Below are 24977 nucleotides of genomic sequence, written 5' to 3' on the forward strand. Positions count from 1 at the left end.
CTGCGCTGTCCAGTGCCGTGGCTGGGCGGGGCCAATCCGAACCGTGCCGGGGCCAATGGGAACCGTGCCAGGGCGGCGCGCGGTAATGACGTGGCGCTCACCGCGATGGCGGCGGCCGTGGCCCCGGCTCTGCGGTGCTCGCTGCTGCAGCGCCGGCCCCTCCGCTGCGGGCCGGGTACGGGCTCGGCTCCGCTCCCTGACCGCCCCTCCGGCCTCCGCGCCGCCGCCCGGGGCTGCCTTAGGGCGTTCGGCTCCGCGGGCGGGAGCGTCCACCCGCCCGTCCCGGACCGGGACCGGCCGGCGTCACCTTTGTCTCTCCGGCAGGTGTGCGGGCTGTGCCCGGCGCCGGGGCCGCCCTCAGGCCGTGCAGCTCGCGGGTGGCGCAGGACGGCCTCCCCCAGCCCGTCATAGACCGCATCATCCGCGTGGACCATGCCGGGGAGTACGGGGCGAACCGCATCTATGCGGGGCAGATGGCCGTGCTGGGCAGGTCCAGCGTGGGACCCGTCATCCAGGTCAGCCATTCCCGCGGCCCTGCTCCCTGTGCGTGTGGGTAACAGCGCCCGGGGATGCTGAAACATCGTAGCCTTCATGGCAAGATTATTGTCCGGTTTTTTCTGAACGCTTCCAAACGTGCGGGTTTATAAGGAGTGCTGGGAGTACTTGGTAAGGGAGTTATGATGCTGCATTTGCTGTAGTGTTGCCCTATTTTGCAAATATGTTTTTCTGTTATCTTTTTATCCTCTCCTCTCTGTCCTTTTTATAACGATCTGCACCTGCCTTTCTCCACCATTTCTTCTTTGTGCTGTTACAGTATTACCTCAGCTATGACAGCGTATGTGCCTGAGCTGGTTTGGTTTTTATTAGTTTTATTGAAAATATTTACCTCTTGTGGTTTTATGCTTCTCTGTGATCTCTTTTGCAGCAAATGTGGAATCAAGAAAAAAACCACCTGAAAAAGTTCAATGAGCTCATGGTTGCATACAGAGTTCGACCTACTGTTCTATTGCCTTTCTGGAACGTAGCAGGTTTTGTTTTAGGTGAGTCTGGATAATTACTGTTATTGTTGTTTTATGAAGTCTTCAATTGTGTCAGATTATTTGTTTTGCTTCAGATTTCATTGTATTCATGTGTCTGATACCCCAACCCCAGGGGCTGGAAGTGCTTTGCTTGGGAAGAAGGGTGCAATGGCTTGCACAGTGGCTGTGGAAGAGAGTATATCAGAGCACTACAACAACCAGATCAGAACTCTGATAGAGGAGGATCCAGAAAAGTACAAAGAACTATTGCAGGTATTTAACCATGACTTAAAAGTAGGTAAACAAATTGAATTATCTGATGTGATTTAGTCTTTTAAAAATAATATGCTTTTAGAATTTACAGTGGATCTTTTTGTTCTGTCACTTAGAATGCTGAAGTCAACAGAAACTATTAAAAATAAAAGGATGATCATTTTAGGTATCAAACTGGACACATTCCTGTGAGTGGTTGTGGCAGATTGAGCTGTTCCCACAGCAGCAGGTGGAACTGGTTCATACCCAGCCTGGCTGGCTACCAGTGTGTTCAGTGTGCATAGTGTAACATGTAGCAAAATCTGATTATTCCAATGTATCCCATTGTTGCAGAAACTGTCTCAGAAGTAACCAGGGTTGTGCCGAGGTGCACCAGGGAAATACCACCCCTGAAGATAATGATATAATGAAATAGATATAGAGATGGCACAAAATAAAGGGCAAAATCCAGGCAGTGAGTTTACTCAGAGTGCCAGAATGAGGAGAAGTAGGGGGGACACCAAAAGCAATGCAAACCTGTTGGGCAGGGACAGTGCCCAGGTGTCTGTCAGCTTACAGAGGAGCACCCATACTGATTGGCAAGCAGGGACCTTAATTCCTTTATTCAAATTGTCAGAATAATGTGGGGGTGTGAAACTAGTCAGTCTTAAAAGTTACAATGGCTTTAGGTTTTTTTTGAAACAGTGAAAAAATAGTGATATGTTGTCACTGTCATATTTTCTGAAAAATCCCTTTGCCAGGATTTCTTCTCCTGGGAAGCGGAGAAGCCTCAGAGAAGAATGAAAACAATAATTATCTGATTATCTAATTATCTTATTATTGCTTGTTCTTTTGCTGCTTTAGAATGTGGTCTGGAGAGTGTTTACCAACAGGTGCATGTTTGATTGGTTTCATGTGAATTGTTTTTACTTCATGACCAATCACCATCAGCTGTGTTGGACTCTGAGGAGTCAGTCATGAGTTTTTCCATTAGTGTCTCATTAAACCTTCTGATGTTTAGTATAGCATTAGTATAACACAATACAATATATACTATATTATGATACCATATATACTATAATACAGTATAATATAGTATCATATAATAGCCTTCTAAAACATAGGTTCATCAATTCCTCCTTTGTCCTGGGGACCCAGCAAATACCACAACATATTAATTAAATGACAGCTTGAACTTAAAGACTTCTTTGGAGACCACCAGAAGAACTTCAGGTTAGGAGAATGCTGTAAATAATTCCCTTCTTGCTGAATTGGAGGTTCAAGTCTTTGAGAAGTGTTTGAGAGCCCCTGGCTTGCCATGGTGCACAGGATGGACAGCAGCAGATTGTTTTGTGTGCTGCTGCCTTGGTTTCTGTGCAAAGCAGGCTCAGGAGGTGCTGCTGTTGCAGGTCATAAAGCAGTTCAGGGATGAGGAGCAGGAGCACCACGACATCGGGCTGGAGCACGATGCAGAAGCTGTGAGTAGAATGGTGACTAATTGTCTGTGAGGATGTGCATGTGCTGCTCTTTCCTTCCTTAGAGACAGGGATGTAGCTCTTTGAGAAGCAGAAAATAAGGCCCTTGATACTCTTTCCCAAAAATCCATATAAGAATGTCCTGCTTGTTAAAATTTTAATTTTTCTAGGACAGAACTAAATCTGTTGGAATTCATGTCAAGTGTTAAAGTGTTTTGATTTTTTTCCTAAGAGGTGTCCTCTGAAAATTTTTAGATTTTCTTTTAATTTCAGTTTAAATTAAATATCTTTGGATATAAGGCTAATAAGTGCTATCCATACAGTGTTGGGAACTGGAAGCATCATCTTATTAGGAAGTGTGGAATCCTGAACTAAATTCTATGCTCCCTTGGATACTGTATGGGGAATATGTGACTTCTCTAGTTTTTCTCTTGACTTACATTTGTGGAATGTTCTGAATACTTGATAAAGATATTTATAAGTAGTTGAGGGAATATTCTGAAAAGTTGATAAATTTTAATTTCACTTTCTCTAGGATAGATTAGACTGCAAATACAGGTGGGGTTTTCTTGGCATGCATGTGTTTTTACTTTGATTTTTTTTTAATAGTGCTTACTGTTCATTATCACAATCTGGTTCAAGCAAAACCCTTTCAGTAAATGTATTTAATTTTTTATTCTTTTTACAGACACCAGCTTATTCTGTTTTGAAGACAGCCATACAACTTGGATGCAAAGCTGCAATATTTTTATCAGAAAGAATTTAGTTATATTTTTCATAATACCTGTGGCAATAAACTGTGACACAAAAGAATATGGAAATTGTGAAAGACTCAGCTATTTTGTTCAGCCTTTTAAATTTTTCTGCACTGAGCACTTGATTCAGCCTTCCTTTGTCACATTGAATCCCCATTTAAAAAGTATCTCTATTAAAGCCAGTTGAGCTAAATGTGAATAAAGGTGGCAGAGCTGAGTCTGTGTGAACTGAACCTCCCTATTCAGAGACTGTTCACAAGGTGGCAGCACAATATGTTTGTACATGGTTTATGTATACAATATTTGTGTATGGATGCACAGACATAAAAATGACAAATACATTCTCTGTTGCCTTCAAATTTATGTGTACTTGAAATAAGCTGGCACAGCTCATTTTAAAATAGTTATACAGACCAAGAAGAATATTTTTTCTGTTTCCAGGATGAGTGCAGTAATAGTAAGTATTTATTTTCAGTCCATCTTGAATAAAAATTGGTATTATAAGACCAGTTTTACTTAAAGACTTCTGTGTGTTTTGGGGTGGGCCTTTTTTCAGGCACAGTTCCAAATTCTTAAGTAGAAATTTACTTACTATATTGGTTTTTTGTGGGGATTTTTTGTTGGTTTTTTTTTTGTATTTTCTTGGGTTTGTTTGGTTTGCAGGTTTTTTTTACCTGAGCATGTAAGGAATTGATCCCTGTCATAAAGCAGGTGGAGAAGGCAACTTGGAGCACTGTGAAATTGCATTCAATATTCTATTAGAGCTTTCAATCTTATCTTACTTTGCTTCAGACAACATTTAATCTGGGTACATCTGGGCTTGCCTTTTTTAGTAGCTCTGTTAGTGTTTGTAGGTAGTGATTGATGAGTAATTTGACATTAAAGACTTCTTAAAGAGGATTATTTACCCTTTTTTGGTGAAGGAGCTTAGGCAGAAGGTTAAATCTTAATATAGAGAAATTCCTATTCTGTTTGATTTTGTTATGACTGTCAATTTGCATGTTCTTTAAAATTTAAATCTCTCAAACTGTTGCAAGTGTCACCTTGTTAGACTTGAACTACTGATGCTATTTACTTTGTTCAATCAAAGTAGCATTTGGTTCTCTGTCTGTGACTGGTTTGGAATAACGTGACTTGAGGAACTCAAAGCTACATCACAGATTCTCAGGGAATCCAGAATCAGAAGATAACTCTAAAGGAGTCTCATTTTATTGCCTCAGCCCCAGACAGTTGTGAGCAGTATGTGTGAAATCTCAGCTTTACTAAAGGTCCATCCTATTACACTAATGCAATATCTTCTCTGATTTGGCCATTTCTATAAACAAAACTTACATCTAGCAGATTTCTTGCCTTAATTTCTCTAAAGTATTCAATATGCATGTGGACAATTCCCAGGTAATTTGTAGGAGAAAGGAATCAGCATAAAAGAATGATTAGCTGAAGTGGTTAAAGGGGTAACAAGTAGTGCTGGAGCTTGTGCAGTTGTGTAAGTCACAGGCTTTAATAATTGAGTAGAAGAAGAAAAAGATTACTTGATGAATAGTCCATTGTAAAGTCTTTCATACCAGGGCAGCATGGGATGGCATCTTTTGTAAGTCCATTATTGCAGGGGAGGGAGGGCAGGGCATGGTGTATTTTCACTCAAAACTGCACACCCATACATACAGAGGTCTTGTGACATAAAGTGGAAACTGAGCCAGACAGTTCCTGGTTTCCTAGCCATTACATCAGGGTTGAAAGCTGAACAAGGCATCTGTGGGGGTTTCCAAGAGAGCTGGTACTCAGCTGAAGCCTTGTGTTCTCCATGGCTGTGGTTGCAGAGACTCTCTGAGGATATCTGTGGTGTTCAGCAGTGGTGGGATTGGCTTGTGACAGTGACAGACATGCTCATGTGATTGTCCAAGATTTGGATGGCCCCTAAGACCATGACACACTGCATACTTGGGGCAACAGATTTTAAGAGACAAATCTCATGTTAAATGTATTTCATTTGGCTGAGGGCTGGGAACATCAAATACCATGAAATTGCCATGTGAGGTCTGTATTTGGTCATATCTGCAGTAATTGAAAGTGCTCATAGAGAGTTCTTTGTCCTCAGCAGCTGAACACATCCTGCACATTTGAGAAGGGTGTCAGACAGTAACGCTGTCTCCAGCTGCAAGCATGAAATGTGAACTGAGATCAAATCTGCTTTATGCTCCTGAGCAGGATTTGTTCTTTAATGGAGCAGCAGATTTCTACCCATCCATTAAAGTGTGGGTGGGCTGTTCTGCCACTTCCAAAGATTGTGCATTTTCCTGCTCACTGGCAGTTTACTCTTTTCTTGTTGTTCTTTTACATAGAAAATGGAGTTGCTTTTCATTTTTCTAATGGAAAAGGGGTTTTTTCTTTTGTTAAAAAACCTGTTTCAGATTTTGAAAGACTAAAAAAAGTGGTGAAAGGTTACAAAAGAGCAAGAGGTGCTTAGTGCTGTACAATTCCATTGTACAGCTGCTGCAAGGCTGTAGTTACTTTTTTATGTTGAGGCAGAACTAAGCTGAGTAATAACAGCCATCCCAGCAGGGGTTAATGGCAGGCAGAGGCCAAAGTATATAGCTTGTACAGGTGTTATCATAGCAATCCTCAATGAACTCTGGTCATGTTGACAGAGGAAGGGGAGCTTGGATCAGAGAAAGGCTCTGAAATGCTGCATTTTCAGAGCAGGGAGTAGAGAAGATGACTGGGTCTTCACTGTGCCTTTGAGCTCTGTGGCTTCCTTGTAAATGATAAAATACACCCATAATTTGGGTTTTGTAATATACAGTGGGATGAAATCCTTCCCCTCATAGTAGTTGAGGTGTTGTGATGAGCCAGGGCTCGATCCCAGTTTTCTCCTGCAGAGCAGTTGTGTCTCTCAGCGAGGAGGAGCACAGGTACCCATCCGTGTGTGCAGGCTCCAGGGCTGTTCCCTCCCTGTGAACAGCAGCTCCCCTCCTGCTGCTTCCTGCTGCAGGCAGTGCTGGGGACGAGCTGCCCCTGTTCTCCAAAGCTGCTCTGAGTCAGAGATCAAAGTAACCTCTGATGTTGGGAGGGCAGTGACAGATGGTGCAGTGCCTGTGCTGAGCTCTGGGCTGTTCCTGGAGCAGGATCTCTGCCCTGGCTGTGGGCACTGCAGAAGGCACATGTGAGACCTCACCACGCAGCTCTGGCTGTGCCAGGCCACGTTCCAGCAGCAGCCAGGCAGAGCCCAAATCCCCGTGGCTGGGATTAACGAGGTGCTGCTGACACAAGCAGAGCAGACTTTTGTCAAGGGCATGTAGTGATAGGACAAGGGTTTATGGCTTTATGGTGATAGAGGGCAGGTTTAGATTAGATAAAGAAATTCTTCTCTGTGAGGGTGGTGAGGGCCTGGCACAGGTTTCCAGAGAAGCTGTGGCTGCCCCATCCCTGGGCATGTCCAAGGCCAGGTTGCATGGGACTAGTGAAGGGTGTCCCTTCCCATGGCAGAGGTGAGCTAAGGTCCCAGCCCAACCCACTCTATGATTCTGTGATTTATGATGCCAATTATCTAAAATGATACTCATAGGATTGTTTGGCAGACAGCCAAATCATTGTCAGGGTTGGGCTTCATTTCTGTCTGGATTAAATCTGTGTGGCTCACTTGAGCAAACAGAGCAAGGCTTGTAGGCTTGTGATCAGCTGAGGATGTGCCATACAGTCCCTGTGCTTGGGGTGACATGGTTTGTACATCTCTATTTGTTTGTATCTCTGTTTGTTCTTAGTGTTACAGGAGTTATTTAATCTATATGCATCTGCCTTGTAACTTGACTTAAGGGAAGACACAATTTCAAATGGCAGTCATTTTTTGTCACTAGCTTTGAGTTGTGGTATGTCACTTGCATTGAATTCTGCACATATTTTTTAGCTTGGGAGGCTTAAAGGGCTGAGGCAAAAATATTGGCCAATTTAAAGGAGGAATGTGTGTTATAAGAGAGGAGATTGTTTAAAGGCACTACCATTTTTCTGTTTGTTACTTCAGTTTTCATTGTGTCTGACATAAAATATCTGAATGGATTTAGGAGAATGACAGCAGCTTTGTAGTTTTACTTCCAGAGTGGCAGAACTTAGCTTGTATTGGAGAACTCTTGCTGATTCTCATTTTTAGAATTATGGGGCTGATCTAATGTTGAGTAAATGAATTAACAGTTCAGTTTCAGTGGGTAAAATGTATTTCTAAAATGTATTTCTAAAAGCTTGACTGTGTTAGAATGAAAATTCCAGTTGTTGATAGGTGCTTTCAATAAATGCAGCCCCCTGCTCACTTCAGGTGTTTTTGAGAAGTTCCACCTTATGGTACAGTTGGTACCTCTGTGTCCAGAAATGCAGCTTATGGCAGCAGCAGTGTTTCCTTGTGTTAGCATGCAGATTAATGCACTATGATGATACTTTTAATGGGGAGTTTTTTGGTTCTGAAGATCTTTGTCTCACAAACTCTGGCCATGGCACTGCCTTTACTTGTGCTTGCTCTTAGCTGGAAATAAATGATCTGATGGAAGCCCAGGAGTCATGCAGTGAGTGATACTTGGAAAGGAGCTCTGGAGGTCATCTTGTCCAGCCTCCTGCTGGACCCAGGACTGTGGCCAGCACTAAAGCAGGTCAGCTGTGATTTTTCTCCAGACAGGTGATGAAAACCTCCAAGGACAGAAATTTCACAGCCTCTGTGGGCAGCCTGGTCTGGTCCTGCATTACCCTACCAGTGGAACTTTTTTTCACTTTCCTGAACCTTTCAAGACTGTCACTGCTGCTGCTTGTTATGTCATGTAGCATCGTGGAGAAGAGTTTGTCTCCACTATCTTGGTAAATACCCTTTGAGTAGTTTTAGGCAGCTATTAGACCATTCAGATTAGCTGTCCTTTCAGCCTGGCTCCTGAACTGGCACAGAGGAAAGGAAGAGATGCATCTGATGACCACCCTGACAGTCTCATTGTCTGCTTAAGACTTCAGGCTTCATATGTCTCCTCTCCTTGCAGGTATTTTCCACCCAAATGTTTGAATGTCAGTGATTTGTTTTTCAGTGTTACTTGTGCCTAGGACAGATAGATTTATTAATTTTATGGTACAGGTGGACATGTGTAGTCCAAGATATTAATGAAATCAAGTCATACATGCAGTGGATGGTTTTCATATTTAAAATACCTTTTCTGGACTGTAATAAAAAGATAATTTCTGGCACAAAAAGTGCTTTTCAGTTTTCTCTGTGGCTACTGGCTGTCCAGGTCACAGCAGAGGCAGCAGTGGGTGAGGGGGATTTGAATTTTCTTGCAGTTCATTTTGAAGACAAGCTCTGCCAGCAGTGTTTTAGCAAGCTGTCAAGAACTTTCCCAAGCATGTGGCTTGAGGGCACCTGTATAGTCAGAGGCTGCTAACTGTATGTAAATGGATAAAATGTTTAGTGGAGTGAAAAGCCTTTGCTTATAGGTGCAGACAGACGTGCAGTGTCAAGGCAGATGACTCAGTCCTGTTGATCTTTGTTGCTATCTCTGCATTAAAGTGAGCTTCCTTTTTAAGCAGTTGCTTATGTCTAATTTAGAGCTGTGTCTCATCTTGCTGATGATAAATTGTTTCCCCCTCCTGTGGGGCACAGCCCTGCTCCTACCAGGCTTGTGGCAGAAATACACTGGAAATACAGTTTGAGAGGAGCTAAATCTCCCTTGTGGCTGTATTGTTGTCCTAACCATACAGCACTCCTGGTATGTGAAGATGTGCTGACCTTGCTTCTTCTAAGTCGGGTTTTATCCAGCAAAAGAACAGCAGCAGGATTTGAAATCACTGGTGAGATTATTCTGCAAGTGAAGCTTAATGGCTTGATTCCAGCCCTGACCTGGAAAGGTAACTGCTAGTGACAGATGAGGAGCTGTCTTCCACATCTCATCTTGTCAGCTCTCATTGTTCTGACTTTGGCAGGAAAAATGCTGTTTACTTGAATACTTTGAAGGTGGTTGAAAGAAGACTTTGGACATGGTTGAAATGTGATTTTTTAAAAAAATTAATAACTATCCACTTTTCAATTCCTCCCACCCAAATATCTCAGCAGTATTTGCTAATGAGAAATTATTATGTCTCAATTTTGTGACACAAGTGCTATTGTTTACACAAAATGTGAGAATCTTGTAAGACACGGGGCATATGCTTGGAGGAATAATGCATGAGCATCAGCTCTGCCTTCTCAGGGAGCCAAGCCTTGCAGAGGAAGATGACAGATACATGTGTTTATATACAGCCTCTAGAGCTGGCTGTGTTTGCTTATCATTTGTCATAAATGCAGAGACTCCCAGCACAGAGCACCAGTTCAGCACAGGCTGGAGCATATGGTCCTCTCCAGCAGATGTGACAGGAATTCCAGCACTCACTGGATGTGTCAGGCTGATGACCAGCAAGAGGATTTATCCTGGTAAGATGGAATATTCCTAAAGCTTTCCTGTGGATTGCTGCTCCATTTGGGATTTTTCCATGGACAGGGCAGAAAAAGTATGGCCTGGTTGTCAGCTTGTATTGCTGGCAGGTCACAGCTGCTGCAGCAGCTACCTGGGCTCCTCTGATACATTGCTTGGATATGATGTTGCAAACTCCTGGGATAACAGTACTTACACGAAGTTAGTGCTTTGGAGTGACCTGATAGTTCATTCTTTCTTTCCAACTGACCATCATTCTCCACAAACTTGGTATTCAAACAGAAGTGAGAGCCCTATGTGTTGTTTTCCATGACTTTGCAGCTAACAAGAAAATTCATGGTTATATTCTTCCCTCTTTTATCTCCCTGCACTTATCAAAAATGCATGTGATACTGCTACAGCCTTTGCTTTTAGATGATGTGTTATGACACCCTCCATGTGTCACCTAGAACTGACCTGTAGTGAGTTAGGAATAATCAGCAGAACTCATTTATCTTTCTGATTTACTAAAAACCTCAAAAAAACTAAACCCAAACAGTCTAATTATCCCAGCTAAGAGAAACTAATAGAACAAATTATGCACATGACCTGCATGTGTTATGAAAACTGCATAAAACCAAGAGGAGAAGTTTGCAGAGATTTCCTAGAGAATATTCATCCACATTGTAAAACCAGTGATAAATTTTCCTGCATCTGGCAATTATTATGCCATACTCTGCTCTTTCACAACATTTACCCTGTTCATCTTAGGCAACACTTACTCATTCCTGAGTTCTCTCACATACCAAGATATTAATCTGCTTCTCATACAAACAGTCAAGGATCTGAAATTGCTGCAGCACACCAGCACGGGCTTGATTCAGTATCTGTTTTTGTTTCCTTTCTTTTGTTTGTGGTTAGGGAGAAAGGATCCAAAGTGCATCAAAGTCCATTTGGTCTCTGGAGCTGCACCCATGCCCATACTTAGCACTCCTGTGCTTAGACTTGCATGCTCTGAGAGTTTAGAAGTCACAGCCACTACCCATCTGTATTTGCCTTAAACAACTTCTTAAATGAATTTTAGGTGTTTCATTTTTCTTTGCATTCTTGAAATAAGTTGGGTCTGGTTTTTCTGTGGGCTTTGCTTTCCTTGGCTTCTAAAACAATTCTATAAGGTGTTGCTTACTTGAATCACGTGGCCATTGGCAAGCCCAGCTGTGCCCCTTGCCCAGCAGTGCTTCAGGGAGCTACACACACGATCCAAGGCTGCTCCAAAGGTAGCAAATCACACGTGGAAGCATTATCATGACAATTGACTGGCATTATGGATGGGTTGGTGGAAGTATCTTTGCAAATACATATCAGAAATACATATCAGTGTGTGCTTCTTTATCACACTGCTCTGCTGGCTGAGGAGTGGGCACTGTGCCTTTCTCTCAGGGCTGCTCACAGACATGAGTGCTGCTATGGCCTGAGCCACGTTTGGGGGGATCAGCTGCACCTGCAGAGCTGACAAGGGGACAGCTGGTGGCTGGAACACGCTGTAGTTGGAGCCATTTACATTTAGGGCTGCCAAGACCCTTTTACTGGCCCCATCTTCAGCTCTGCTGGGTGCTCTCCACTCTCTTGTAGCATGCAGAGAGCACACAGGGGTACTTATGGACTCAAACCTTCCAGCCCTTCCTGGTGAGCTGGTGCCAGGGGTGAGCTTGCACTGCTGAGCAGGAGCTGGGCTCCCCTGGAGCAGAGGAGAGGTGGTTTCGTGCTGTCCCAGCGGTGGCTTCATGCTGTCCTAATGGAGGTTTCATGCTGTCCTAATGATTGTTTCATGCTGTCCCAATGACCTGCAAGCATGGCTGGAGGCCAGGAGAGGACAGCCTGTCTGCCACTGGGCTTCCACACAGTGAGCAGTATGTTCAGGTATGTTTTGAGCTGTGGATGCCTTGCCTTTTGCTGATGGATGAGGACGGGCACTAAAACTAAGTTATGCATGTTTCTACTCCCTGTCTTTGATCAATGGAGAGGTTGTAAATGGAATTGTTGTCTGACTGTTTTGGGACATACCTATTTTTTGTAATATTCATCTACTTGGGGAGCTAAATCAAAGGAAATAAATTCAATGAAGCACTCAATTATCACAAATAATTCATTGTTCTCTAATGTATTTAGGAGTGATATTTAAAACATATTTATTTGGCATATAATTCATAAACCTGTCAAAAAATTGATCTAGAAAGAGGGTTTAATATTTATTCCAGAGCCAAAGGCTAAAGTGCTGAAATTGTGTGAACTGAAATCTTTTAGCAAGATCAGATAGAACCCGTAGTATTTCATACTTCCTAAATGACTAAAAACCTTCCCACAGAGATGAGCTGTTGAAGCTGTGCTCCCCTCAGAGCACATCCCAGAAAAGCTGTAACCACAGCAGAGCCCAAGGTATGGAGATTTCAAGTGTTTAACTTCCAATATCAAAGTGCTCTCAGAGAGAGCTTGAAATTCATGCAGCCTGAGGCAGCTCTCCCCAAGCCTCTGTCATCTGTCATGCTGTGGCAGCAGGCAGAGCAGAGATGGAGGGAAAAGCACATTAATATGAGGACAGTGTTGTGTCATTTAAAGAGATGCAATCTGAGCAGAAGCTTGGTTTTGGGTAGGCTCAGTTCTTTGTTTTTCAGTCCATGCTCTTCATTCTTTGCCCACCACAGATATTCCTTTTCTGTGCTACCCTGGGGATCAGAAAATTATTGCAGGGATGGCTGGCAGGTCTGTGCTCTGCAGCTCCACATCCACAGTCCCTAAAGATGGATGCTGCAATGGGCTCAAGACTTTTACTGCTCCACACTTCCTTCAACATTTATGTCCTCCTTCAGTTGCAAGTATATTCTTCTCCATTCAGCTACAAAGGTCCCCTGGGCACTGGTGACCCCCTGGCTGGGGAAGGGGCTGGTTCTGGGCACTGCAGCATGAACCCAGTGCTGGTGAGATTTTGTGAAGCCCCCAGTGAGGGATCCACTCCCTTGCACAGGTAGGACCTCAGCCAGGTCATGGATGGGTCTGTTCACACAAATGCTGAGATGGGGAAAGGGAAACTTTTGTATTCACCGTTCTCTTCCCCTGTTTGCAGGTACCACTTTAGGGATAGCAAGGGGAACAGAAGACAGAATGAGTTCTGGAAGTAAAGAAATAACATTCAAACATGAACCAGCTTGTTGTAAAGGCAGTTTGTTCTTGACCTCAGTCTCCCTTAGCAAAGCCTGGGCCATTCCTGTTGTTCCAGTGGGTTTGCTTTGCATTTGCATCTATGTGAGAAACCTGTATTTTACAGTTCCAGGGAGTAAATATGATGCCTTCTGTATCATAAATTTTAAAAAAGATATTTAAATTGAATTAGGTAGAACATGAAAGATGCTCCCACCTCTGTTCAAGTGGTTGACACTGTAATAATGAAACCTATGACACCATATGTAAAAATAGCTGTCATTAAACGAGCTCATCTGAATGGCCTTAAAGATAGGAATATGCTGCCCTTGCTGCCTTGCAAATGAAGTAATTGTGTTGCTTTGCATTGATCTGTGCAAAGTTTAACCTTAGTTAAAGAGATGCAGCCTGAGAAATCACTGTGGAGAGATGCTGGGAAGAGATCAAATGTAGCCCTGAGATTTCAGGCTCCATCACTGTACAGCTCATCCCCTGACAGGGCAGCCAAGCAGGGAAAGATTTGTTTTTGAACCAGGAAGTTTACATGACTGAGGCTGATTTTTAGCCATGATTTCAACACTCCATGTGCAGACATCTCCTAGACCAGGCACTGTGCTGCAAGGTTTGCATTTCATGCTGAGCAGTGCTGGCAGCAGCCCCCCAGCATCTTTCAGCTAAACCAGGTGGGCCAGAGCAGTGCACAGGCACTGCCCTCTGTGGGGTGGCGTTTCCTGATGGGGATAACCCAGCTGGGGATTGCTGCCAGGCTCCACCTGTGGGTTTGGGTGTGGTGTGAAACCTCCCTGAGCCCAAGGACCTCTGCTGCCATTCCTCTGGGAATGCAGTGGGAAACAGTGCTGGCTTGGGTCCTTTATAATCTGGGGTTGCTTTGTTTTCTCTGCAGGTCACTTTCCTTTTAAGCCATTAGCTTTCTCCCTCTCTGTCCTTGGCAGGATGAGGTGAGGGTCCAGGACAGGCCTTCCTAGGGCTGCCCCTGCCCTCCAGCCCTGCAGAACAGGTGCTGTGAGCCAGAGCCTCACATTTCCCACCCTAATTGCTGAGTGCTGATAAGCCAGTTTCCCCAGACAGATCCTCCCTCCCACACTGTATTTTCCCTCCTTTTCCCTGGGTGGGTGATCCAGCTCAGGCTCATCAGGAGAGTGTCAGCTGAGCCAGGATCATCTCATTATTTGGGGCTGTAAGCTGATAACAGAGCTTGTTCCCTGTTGTGTGCTTTGCTTTGATTCTCTGAGCTGTATCTCATCACTCTGTGCCTAAACTTCATCTTTGTGGCTGGCTGCTGCAGGGTATTTGTCAGGCACAAAACCCCTTCTCTCATTTCATGACAATAAAAATGGGGGGCATAAACCCAAAGCAGAAAGACCCAGTAATGACAGTCACTGGAGGGATGGAGCTGCTGCTGCTTTGCTGCTCTTTGAAAGCCTCCAGTGACACTGACACAGCCCTGCTGAAACCAGCACAGAGCTCTGGGACAAGCCTGGTGACTCTTCTCCAGCTGCCTTGCCCTGGTTGTGAAAAACAGAAATGGCACAGCCCCAAACTGGTATAATGGAACTGCTAAAATCCTCATTTAAAATACTCTGCTTTAATCAGTAAATCAGGGCTCAGCTATGCGATCATTTTTTATTAGTTAAGCAAGTTATAGTGCAAATACACATTTCAGTTACTTTCCACTAATTAAACTAAACTGTTTCAGTCAGTGATTAAATTCACATTTGAACGCACTCAAATGCATCCAAGTTTTAATTAAATCTGTATTAAACTGTTTTTTGTTAAACTACTTCAACACAAGAACACACAAGGTTTGGCTCTATCTGATGCTTCTTAAACTTGGGGATTCCATAGTGGGGATCCTCAGACCCACAGCATCTGCTGAGCCCTGGGGTGACAGGGAAAGGGAAGGGCTGAGGAGGCTGCTGCATGGAAGGTGACACACTGGGGCCTTGTCACTAGCACAGCATGATCTTCTCCTCTGCTGCCCTGGGAGAGTTAGCTGGGCTTGTTGGCTGCAGTGTTTAGGTAAAGCACTGCAAGCTGTGACTGCTGTCATTTAAATCTGGATTACATCAAAAACTGAACTTAAAGTGCAAGACTTACAGTCTTGACCTGCAGAGTTTTCATGTTTGCATTTTCAATGTAAGAAAGATTCCCCATCACTGCTGATAACCCTTCTGTGTGATGGTTGTGTACTTGCACTCTCCTAAAAGATGTTTCCTTTTCATGATGCTGTAGTTGGAATTCTTCACAACACGAGCCACTTGAGCTTCAAGGGACAGCAGAGTCCCAGAGTCACAGCCCATCAGACAGAACTCAGTGTGCCAATGACACTGATGCAGATGGGTGGGGGTTACATTCCTGCTTCATTCCATAGCTGGAAACACACAGGCACGTCTTCCTCTATGCCAGGTAATGGGTAAGTATAAATGCCCTGCTCAAACAAGTTTCTGTGCAAAAAAGTAATCCTTGATGGTTTTCAAATGATACAGGATAAGCTGGAAATGTACTGATCACCAGGGTGCTTCTGTTTGTGATAAGGACAGGCTTGGACAAGAGATTGTTGCATGAATTACTCAGGAAACCATTCATCTACAGAAAGGAAATCCTGTATTGGGCTGTGTGTGGTTTACAGCAACCCAGTCTGCCTGCAGGCTCTCAGATTAAGAAGTGCTACACCCTGCTGATAGTTAGTGAGCAAACAGACTGGCAGAGGTGGCAAGCACATCTGACTTAGTAAACAAAATATTTGAAGAGAGAATGTGCAGTTACACCCTAAACTCCTTCGTGTCCATGTGGAGGTCTGGCCCCCTCAGCTGTTTGTGGTACCAGGACACCCTCTCCTGTTTCCCATCCCCTGCTGCTGTGACTGGCAGAGATCCATTAGTCCACAATAAAAACTGGATTTATGTCTGTCTGATGCTGCTGGTTTGTATTGTAGGTAATAGTATCCCATAAAATCTGGGAATCAGAGGAATGGCAGGCAAAGGATATTTATTTTGATCGTGGCAACTCCTTGGCTGGACCATCCAGTGGGCTGTGGGAGATATGTGCTGGTAGCTTTGCTTTCAGAGGAAATAATTAGAAGAGTAATTACTGGGGCATGAAGCCAAGTGACCAACCACTCAGACTTGTATTTTTTTGCAATCAGTCATTGTACTTTTCTGCTATAGACTGTTTAATAGTGCATTATGAGAAGATGGAGAAAAGCAACTGCACAGCACTGCTGCAGGAGGGGATCCCCAGAGACTTCCCCCTGCACCTGCATAGACTGTGCAGCTCTGGTTCAGCAGGGCACATACTGACCTGGGATAGCTGGGAGGAAACCTCGGCCTTGTGTCTCAGGTAGATCATAAAAGCATCAGTCAAATATCATCACCTGTTTGTGCCTTCTGCCCTTCTACTTCCTTCTGTCTCCCCAGGTGCTGTGCCCGTGTCTCTGACAGTGGCTGGTGTACTGGAGCATGAACAGATCCATCACACAGATGTATGAAATACTGCCAGCTGTGGAGAAACTTTAATGGATGCTCTGACCCACTGCTTTCTTTTACCTCTGCAAATCTCCCCCAGAGCCACCATGAGCTATTTTTAGCTCAACTTGTTAAATAATAACATTATTCCTTATTTAGTGAGCAGGATATCCTGTATATGGGACATTCTGGAGTGAGTGTTTAGATAACAGATTTAAACAATGGGTGATTTAAACAATGGTAGTAAAAATTGATGTTATGAATTCTCTCTGGTCCCAATTTTGAGGTCATGTTTATTAGCGTACAACCCATTATTTTTCTTGAGTACACAATATTTATTAAAAACTTCATAAAGCTGAGCACCTCTGGGATGTACTCAGCAATTTTCCCAGAGACTCACCCTGTGCTCAGGGAGTCGTAAAACAGCCAAGGTCCCAGAAAACAAGCCACTGGCCATCTCTCATCAGCCCAAGGCTGTGCAGAAATCCCAGAGGGATAACTGCTGTGCTGGTGAGCTCCCCCGTGGGCAGCAGGCACCAAGGGCTGTGCCAGCTCCTGCAGATGCAGCTGTCTGTCTCCTGAGCGTGGCTGTGCAGCTAATCCAATCAGCCCTGCATGAAAAGAGAGTGCAGCCTGTCTTCAAAAATCTGTGTGCCTGGAGCAAGGCCCAAAGGCATGTGAAACATGCTGGGCTTGGAGGTGAAAAAAACCCACAGGCTAGTAAAAATTGAATGTATGAGCCAAGGGTTCACAGAGTTCAACAGTATTTTCCAATAAAACATCTTGAAGGATTGGTTTAATACCAGGACAGCTGTGTTATTTAAACAGTTTGGAGTTTTGGGGGTGCAGGACAAAGTAAAGTGATGGGTCACAGGCAATAAGCAGAACAATGGATGGTTTTGTCCCCTCATTCAGCCTTGTGAAGAAATATAGGAAAACATGAAACAGGGAGTGGGAAAGAAAGATGCTTTTCATTTCCTGGGTTTTCTTTGCAAGATATGGCTGTTGTGGGATGATATTTCTGAGTAGCAAGGCTATGGACTTCGCTAGCTGAAGCTGTCAGAAAACATGCTTTTGGTTGTAGGACATGGAATGTTTTGCTGGCTGAGATGTTATAAAATTGCCTGTGGTTTCTTGCCTTTACATCTGCTTTATTTTTAATTTTAAAAATCCTCAATCTCTTGACTGTAACTCCAAGAGTCAGAGTTGGAGTGATCAGGACTCCCCTTTGTACCTCTCAAGTGTACTCTTAACTTTCACCCTAGGTTGGTTACCTGTGAATTAATTGAGGCTGCTTGACCTTGGTTACCTGGTTTGCCTTTGTGTGCAGCATCTTGGCTATGCAACATATGCGACTTTCTGTCAGGTATGATTTTTATGTACCTAAAGTCATATTTTGTTTCATATAAAGACAATTATATAACCAAACATTTGTATGGCATATTTCTTGGTTCTCTGACCTATTCCTTGTTACTGCATTTGCAGTTTGCTGGGTTCAGTTTCTTGTGTTCAAGAACTGCTTTTCACCTACGTGGAGCCACTCATGGCACCGTGCAGACGCAGCACAGGAACTTTATCACCCAAAATTAAACCAAGCAGAATGCTTACAAAGATGGTCCTCAAACTTCAGCAAACAGCTTCAAAACTCTGTAAATATTTATTAGGCAAACAGAAGTTGAGGATGATGACCCTGTCCTCGTCAATATTTGAGACAGTTTAACCTACTCCCAGCAAACTATGTGTTTAAAAATCATCTCAAGGATCTGTGTAGATTTAACCCCCGGGGTTATTTCTTCTCTTTTAATTTGTTAATAATTTGGGCACAAGGTAAAAAACCCAAAGCTTTTGACTGATTCTATGACTGTAGGCAGCTGTTAGCACGGCAGCAGCCCGTACACACCCTGGTGCACTGGCATTGATGGTTTTGCTGCTCCTTTGGCACCGAGACCCTCAGGTAGAGCTGGGAGCTGGATGGACTCGCCTGCAGCAGGCCAGGCCTGTAGGACTTCTTTGAGGAAAACCGTGCAACGTGGAGCTTGTGACACCACACCGCTGTCCCCTCCTGTGGGGGTACAGAAACTCAGCTTGACACCAAAACACGCTGCAGGGCGCTGATGCAGGGAGGGGGACACGGAACTGCCGACTCTCTCTCCTCTCTCGGGGCCAGCACGGGCAGGGCTGCGGGGGGCTCTGCCCGCCTGGGCGGGAAGGCGGGAAAGGGGAGATCGGGAAATCAGCGGGAGATCGGGACAAGCGGGACATCGCGAAATCGGAAAGCCGCGACCGCGCGGGCGGCGCCGCTCCCCGCCCCGGGCCGGCCCCCGTCGGACAACGCCCCCGGCCCTCGGGCCGCCGCCCGCGGCATTTCCTCTGAGCTCAGCCGGCGGCTGACGCGGGCCCGCGTCCCTCGGAAGAGGAAGCCGGCGGCGGAGCGGAGCGGAGCGGAGCGGCGGCCGGGGCAGGCAGGGGCGCGGCGGGCGAGGGGCAGCGGCGGGGCCCGCGCTGGGGGCGGCCGGGGCGGCGGAGGAGGGGGCCGGCGGGGGCGGGCGCTCCCCGCCCGCGGGGCCGGGCGGCGGCGGCGGCTCCCCCCGCGGCCCGAGCCCCCGCCGCGCCCTGCCCGTGTCCCCCCTCCGCGTGCGGGGCTTCTGGCCGCTGCTGACGGCGCTCTGCACCGCGCTCCTCTGCCTCTACCAGGCGCTGCGCGGCAGCGCGGCCGGCGAGGGCGCGGGGGGCCCGGAGGACGCGGCGGCGGAGGCGGCGGCGGAGGCGGCGGGGTCCGGGCTGCCGCTGCTGAAGGGCTCGGCGCTGCTGCTGCTCGGCTGCCTGCTGGCCCGCTGCTACGGCGCGGCGGGCGGCGGCCCCGGGCGCGGCGGGGCGCGGGGCGCGGCGGGGGCGCGGCGCGGAGCCCTGGAGCGGTTCCACGCGCGGCAGCTGCGGGTGTCGCCGCACGTGCTAGGGCACAGCAAGGCGCACGTGGGCCGGGTGGTGGCCGAGCTGGTGCGCGCCGCCAAGGCGCAGGGGCTGCAGCCCGGCCCGCTGGCGCTCAGCCTGCGCGGGGACTTCGTGCGCATCGGCAGCGCCTACGAGCAGCACAAGGTGCGCAGCCCCGACTGCTTCGACATCCTGGTGCCCCTGCGGCTGCCGCCGCACCTGGAGCCGCAGCCGCGCTGCGCTGACGGCCTGGGGCCGTGCGGCGCCTTCGTCTGCGGCCTGCGGGCGAGGGACGGCTGGACACGACGCTGCCGGCCCTTCGTCGAGGGCTTCTGCGTGGAGCTGCAGGGCCGCAGCCACCTCTCCTCGGGGCTGGTGCTGCGCTGGTTCCAGGGCCATCTGCAGCGGTGCCTGGGCGCCGTGCGCTATCGGCTGCAGGAGCGGTGCCGCGTCAGTCTCTCGGCGTGCCCCGGGCAGCCCCCCACGCTGCACATCCTGCCCTGCTCTGACTACGTGTGCTGCCACATCTCCATGGCCGTGCGCCTCATCCCGGCCATCCCTCTCGGCGACGCCCTCTACCTCACGGCCCTGCCGCCCGGGGGCCCCCACGGCTCCCCGGCCCCCGAGGCGCTCTGGGGCCTCAACGCCTCGCGGCAGGAGCAGCGGCTGCTGGGCTGGCTGAAGGAGCAGGCCCCGGCCGCCTCCTGCCACCTCAAGTGCCTGCAGATCCTCAAGGGCCTGCGGGACCTCCGCGGGCACGGCCTGGAGGAGCCCTTCTGCTCCCAGTGGGGCCGGGTGCTCTCCTCGTACGTACTGAAGACGGCCCTCTTCTCCCTGCTGCTGCAGGGGCCCTTGGAGGCCTGGGATGAGCAGTTCCTGGTGGAGCGGCTGGAGGACCTGGTGCTGTACCTCAGGGACTGCCTGCGCAAGCAGGTGCTGATGGATTTCTTCCTGGGCAACACCAGCCTCCCCGAGGCCGTGGCGCTGCCCCGGTTCCTCAAGGAAGCCGCCCCTGTGAACTTGCTGTCTGCTTTTGACGGGCCCACGCTGGACCTTGTGGCCTTCCAGCTGATCAGCACGTGGGTGCAGGCCCCGCACATCATCAGGATGTACAGCAGCCCCCGGTACTGGCGCCCGGTGCCCGCCCCGTGCCGCCACAGCGCTGAGGCCAAGCGGGAGCTGCCAGCGGGAGAGTGAGCTGGGAGAGCTGCTGGCACCTGGGACTCCATCACACACTCCAGACTTGCTGGTGCTGGGAGAGCTGCTGGCACCTGGGACTCCATCACACACTCCAGACTCCCCAGTGCTGGGAGAGCTGCTGGCACCTGGGACTCCATCACACACTCCAGACTCGCTGGTGCTGGGAGAGCTGCTGGCACCTGGGACTCCATCACACACTCCAGACTCCCCAGTGCTGGGAGAGCTGCTGGCACCTGAGACTCCGTCACACACTCCCGGCTCCCCAGTGCTGGCACCCCGGACTCTCCATCGCACACACCCAGCTCCCTGGTGCTTCAGGAACCTGCATCTGCCTGAGGATGCTGGGACTGATGAATTGTGTTTCTGTGGTTCTGTTCCTGCCCTGAGAAGAGCAGGCCAAGACTTACTGAAGTTGTGATTTTCATTCTCATTGGTTTTACGTGGGGAAATTCTGACACTTCTGGGGAAATGCCTTAGTCCTCAAGTGTTGCCTTTGGTTTACAGTTTACAAACTAAGAGGCTCAAACTGAAATTTTTAGAAATCCGTGTTAACTTCTTGTCTTAGTGGCAAAATAGCTTTTTCTGAGATTTTCTTTTTATGATGCAAAATCCATGTGGGATTTAAAAATCTTCCAAGTGCAAACAGCACATCCCCCATCCATCAATGTACCAAGATGTTCCTAAAATGTGATAAGCACTAGAGCATGGGTGTGGATCACAGTTTGAAATGCTCAATGCCATGCTTTAAATTTCCTGGGTAATCGCGCACATTGTGCTAAACAGAAATGTAACACATGTTAATGTAAACTTGAGGGAAGGAGTGAAACTGCTCTTATAACAGGATGAAGAATCTAGTTTTACATTTGTGTTCAAGTGAAGGTTATATTGAAGGATTGAAGTGCAGATAGAAGGAAACAAATAGCACTTTATTTTCACAAAGGCCTTATTTTTAGGATAATTGGCTGCACTAAATATTGCTATTGAGGAGGCATTAGTGTTTTGTTAGAGTGGTAGTTAAATTACCCCAAGGAAAACCTTTTAAAAGAAATACTCTGAGGTTCATTTGTTTGTGGGTTCTAGTTGAGTTCTATTATTTGTTTCTGTATTCAAGTATTATTTCCTTAGAATATGCTTTACCTCAAGGACCAACAACAAAATAAGAAATTCTCTATTATATTTTGGAACAAACTTTAAACCAGTCCAAATCTCAGTGCCATAAGTTGACTGTGGCACCCTCCTGCTCCCTGGTAGGAGTTTGGTAGGATTTTTGGATAACTGCCTAACCAGTTGTCTTGATTGTGTCAGTGTTTGAACCAAATAACCTTGATGGAATTTTCTAGTGCTGTATTATAGCAAATTGTTATTTTTTTATGGGGAGAAGAAAGTAAAATATTTCAGGGTACTTCAGAATTATTTAGCACTGATTCGTGGTACAGTAGCAGTCCTGGGCTACAGATTCTGATGCCCTCTGAGTAGAAATATCAGGCAGATAATTGCCACTTTTTATCTGGTTATGTCCCAGTTGCTGGAATAACCTGGTGAGTTGTGATGCAGCCAGGTTTGCAAGTGTCCTTACAATGCAGGTGTACCAGGGTATCAAAAAATTCAGAAATTCAAATCCTTACTTTTTTTGGTCACCTGCTCAAGCATTCGATGTATTAAGTCCCAAAATGTGTTGCTGAATTGCTGGTGCTCAGGAAGCTAAGCAAGGGCCTTATTACCTGCAGTGCTGTGTCCTGAGAGAGCACTCCCAAATTGTGAAGGACCACCAAGTGCAACTTCTGGGGAGCTTGAGGATAGCCTGAAGTAACTAACCTGCTCTTCCTCTCCCTGGTGGATTGGTGTGCCTTACTCACAGTTCTGTGCATCAGAACATGAAACAAACATTGTCAGAATCTATGAAGCTTTATACAAGTCTATTTTTCTAAATGGAAACACTCCCTAGGCAGATGTTTGCCTACTTTTGTCTATTTCTTTAACTGCTCTTGCAGTTATATTTTCAGGTAATTATGGCATAGGTCACACCCACAAGCTGGGTTATTTTTGTATTCGAAGCCCTGTGCTTCTTTCTACAAATACAAATAGTGTATTTATAGGTAGTATTGATCAAATGTTCTTTGCACATGGTATTTAAGACTAAGTCAGCTACATTCTGGGTTGTTGGGGTTTTTTTGTAGCAGACCATGATATGTACTATTTTTGCAGGCTTGTGTTTCTTGGCATTTAAAATAAGATTCAAGATTCAGTTCTGCAATCAAAGCCATTGAATCTTTTGCCCAAAGAAGAACTAGATGGCCAGCCCAGAGTCCTGTGGCTGCCTGAACTCTTGACATGAAAATCCTTGAGTTGTTAATTCTGGCATCATGATCACTTCAGTCAGCTGTCTGTCTGTTTATATCACTGCATCCCTGTCTCTGGAAAGGGAACTTTTCTCTGGACAGGGGTGTGAATTTGTTTACTATGGCCACAATACATGGAAATCTGTAATGGACTTGGTAAGGACTTGCTCACTAAAATGTGGTAAGGTCAGGAGAAGAGAATTGCATTGGAAAATACATGACAAGAAGAGATGGTAGAGAATGTAAATAGTTTAGAAAATGAAAGTTGGGCTGAGGGGTGAGTGACAATGATGGTAAACTCTCAGTGAGGATGCACTGCAAACAAGCCAAAGGACATGGGGTAAAATTGGAAAACTATTGAAAGGAAGTGGGTTTGGAGTGTAGGGTAAAGAGATTTAAGTGGGTTTTGTTTTGACAATATTTCCAAAGCAGTTGAGTCCATCAGGGTAAAAAGTGAGGCAAGCCCTCAGTTCATTAGCTATGCAAGTAGATCTTCAGTGTGAGTTTTTGCTCAGAAGGCATGCTTTGAGTTGATGATGGAGAAAATGCATGTGTCTGCTTTCACCTTGAGCTTGGGTGAGCCTTGAGGTGAGGGGCATCCTGCCATGAGGCAATGTGTGTGCACTTGGTGGCTCAGGTGTACAACTGAGATATTAAATGTATTCCCCTTATCTGCTCTAAAGCATGCATTCATGAATAGCATTGATGAAAGGAGCTGACAGAAGTTGGGTTTCTGTTACAGCATGCATCTTATTCCACAGAAACGTGACAGCATTGGTGCCTGCTGCGTGCTGGGGCTGTTTTCAGGGCCTTATCTCCAGGGAGGTGTACAGAGAGCTTGACCCATATGAGTAATCCTGTGGCCCTTTTGCCTTCTTCCTCCTCTCCCAGCCCATGGATACACAGCAAGGTTATGCTTACCTGTTTGCTAAGGCTGTAGCTGTTGAAATGTACCGTGGATTCAGTAGGGTTGCCTGTGTGTGTGTAAACAGAAACACAAACACAGAAAAAGGAGCAAGTTATTTAGCACTAACACAGGCTCTTGGTTCTCTTACCTGCAACCTAATTTTGCAAAGACTGTGCAAATGAAGTTGGTTTTATTCAACATTGATTGGGAAGAGGAGTCAGACCTGCAAGAGAATAAGTTAATTTACAGTAGCAAAATTCATACATGTAATTTCATTTTGTGTTGAAAAATGCTCTCTATTTCTCAAAGGCATTATACTTTATCTGACCAAATATCTTGCAAACATTCCTCTTTTGATTTCGAATCTCTGTGGAGTAATGTAAATTTTAAGTATCTTTTTGTAATGGACATTCCTGGTACAACTATTTTTTGCTGGTTAATCATAAGACCAAAGAGGAAACTGAAGTGTTCAGCTGCTATTGTTTTGGTTTTTTAAGTGTTTATAGGCTCAAAGTGTCAGCCCATTTTAATGAAACGTTTATAAATTCATTTCCTATTTAATTCCAAAGTACATTTGCACTTTTATTGTTTCCATAAAAAGTTGGTGGTTTTGTTTGAATATTTCACTGTCATAATAAACAACTGTGTTAAAGCATCTGTGCCTCAAGATTTAAATTCCTTGTTGCCTTTTTTTCACTAACAGCTACCTGCAGCCACAGAACTGTAATTGGCAGGTGTATGTGCTCTTTAGGAGGAGACTCCTGAAGTGGCCAAATGCTGGAAAAGCAGGAAGTCCCCGCCTTGGGAGCTGTGCAGAGGGATGTGGAGGAGAGCCAGAAGGGAGAGTGGAGCACAGCTGGCACTGCCTGTGGTGCTGCTGGCTTCTGAAATGGAGCACCTTGGGGTTTGTGGTTGGCTTGCTCAGAGTTGCTGTTTCCTTGGTTCCAGTGTTGGGTTGCTGCAGATCTGCTCTTTCTGGTGCTTCGTTTCACAGTGTCTGTGTGATTCT

General features: G+C 46.2%; 2 protein-coding genes across 2 annotated transcripts; both read left to right on the plus strand.

Moving 5' to 3' along the window:
• The first annotated feature begins 105 nt into the window (after positions 1-105).
• COQ7 (coenzyme Q7, hydroxylase) lies at positions 106-3860 on the plus strand. Its single transcript, XM_058035462.1, has 6 exons — positions 106-175; positions 325-515; positions 926-1040; positions 1153-1292; positions 2681-2749; positions 3435-3860. Exons 1-6 carry the CDS (start codon positions 106-108, stop codon positions 3510-3512), a joined length of 663 nt encoding a protein of 220 aa, XP_057891445.1. The 3' UTR covers positions 3513-3860.
• Positions 3861-11763: 7903 nt separating this feature from the next.
• Positions 11764-24621, plus strand: ITPRIPL2 (ITPRIP like 2). Its single transcript, XM_058035819.1, has 4 exons — positions 11764-11831; positions 13033-13083; positions 14060-14065; positions 19006-24621. Exons 1-4 carry the CDS (start codon positions 11764-11766, stop codon positions 20717-20719), a joined length of 1839 nt encoding a protein of 612 aa, XP_057891802.1. The 3' UTR covers positions 20720-24621.
• Positions 24622-24977: the final 356 nt, after the last annotated feature.

Source organism: Melospiza georgiana, chromosome 16 (genome assembly GCF_028018845.1).
Source record: "Melospiza georgiana isolate bMelGeo1 chromosome 16, bMelGeo1.pri, whole genome shotgun sequence".
NCBI classification, from domain to species: Eukaryota; Metazoa; Chordata; class Aves; order Passeriformes; family Passerellidae; genus Melospiza; species Melospiza georgiana.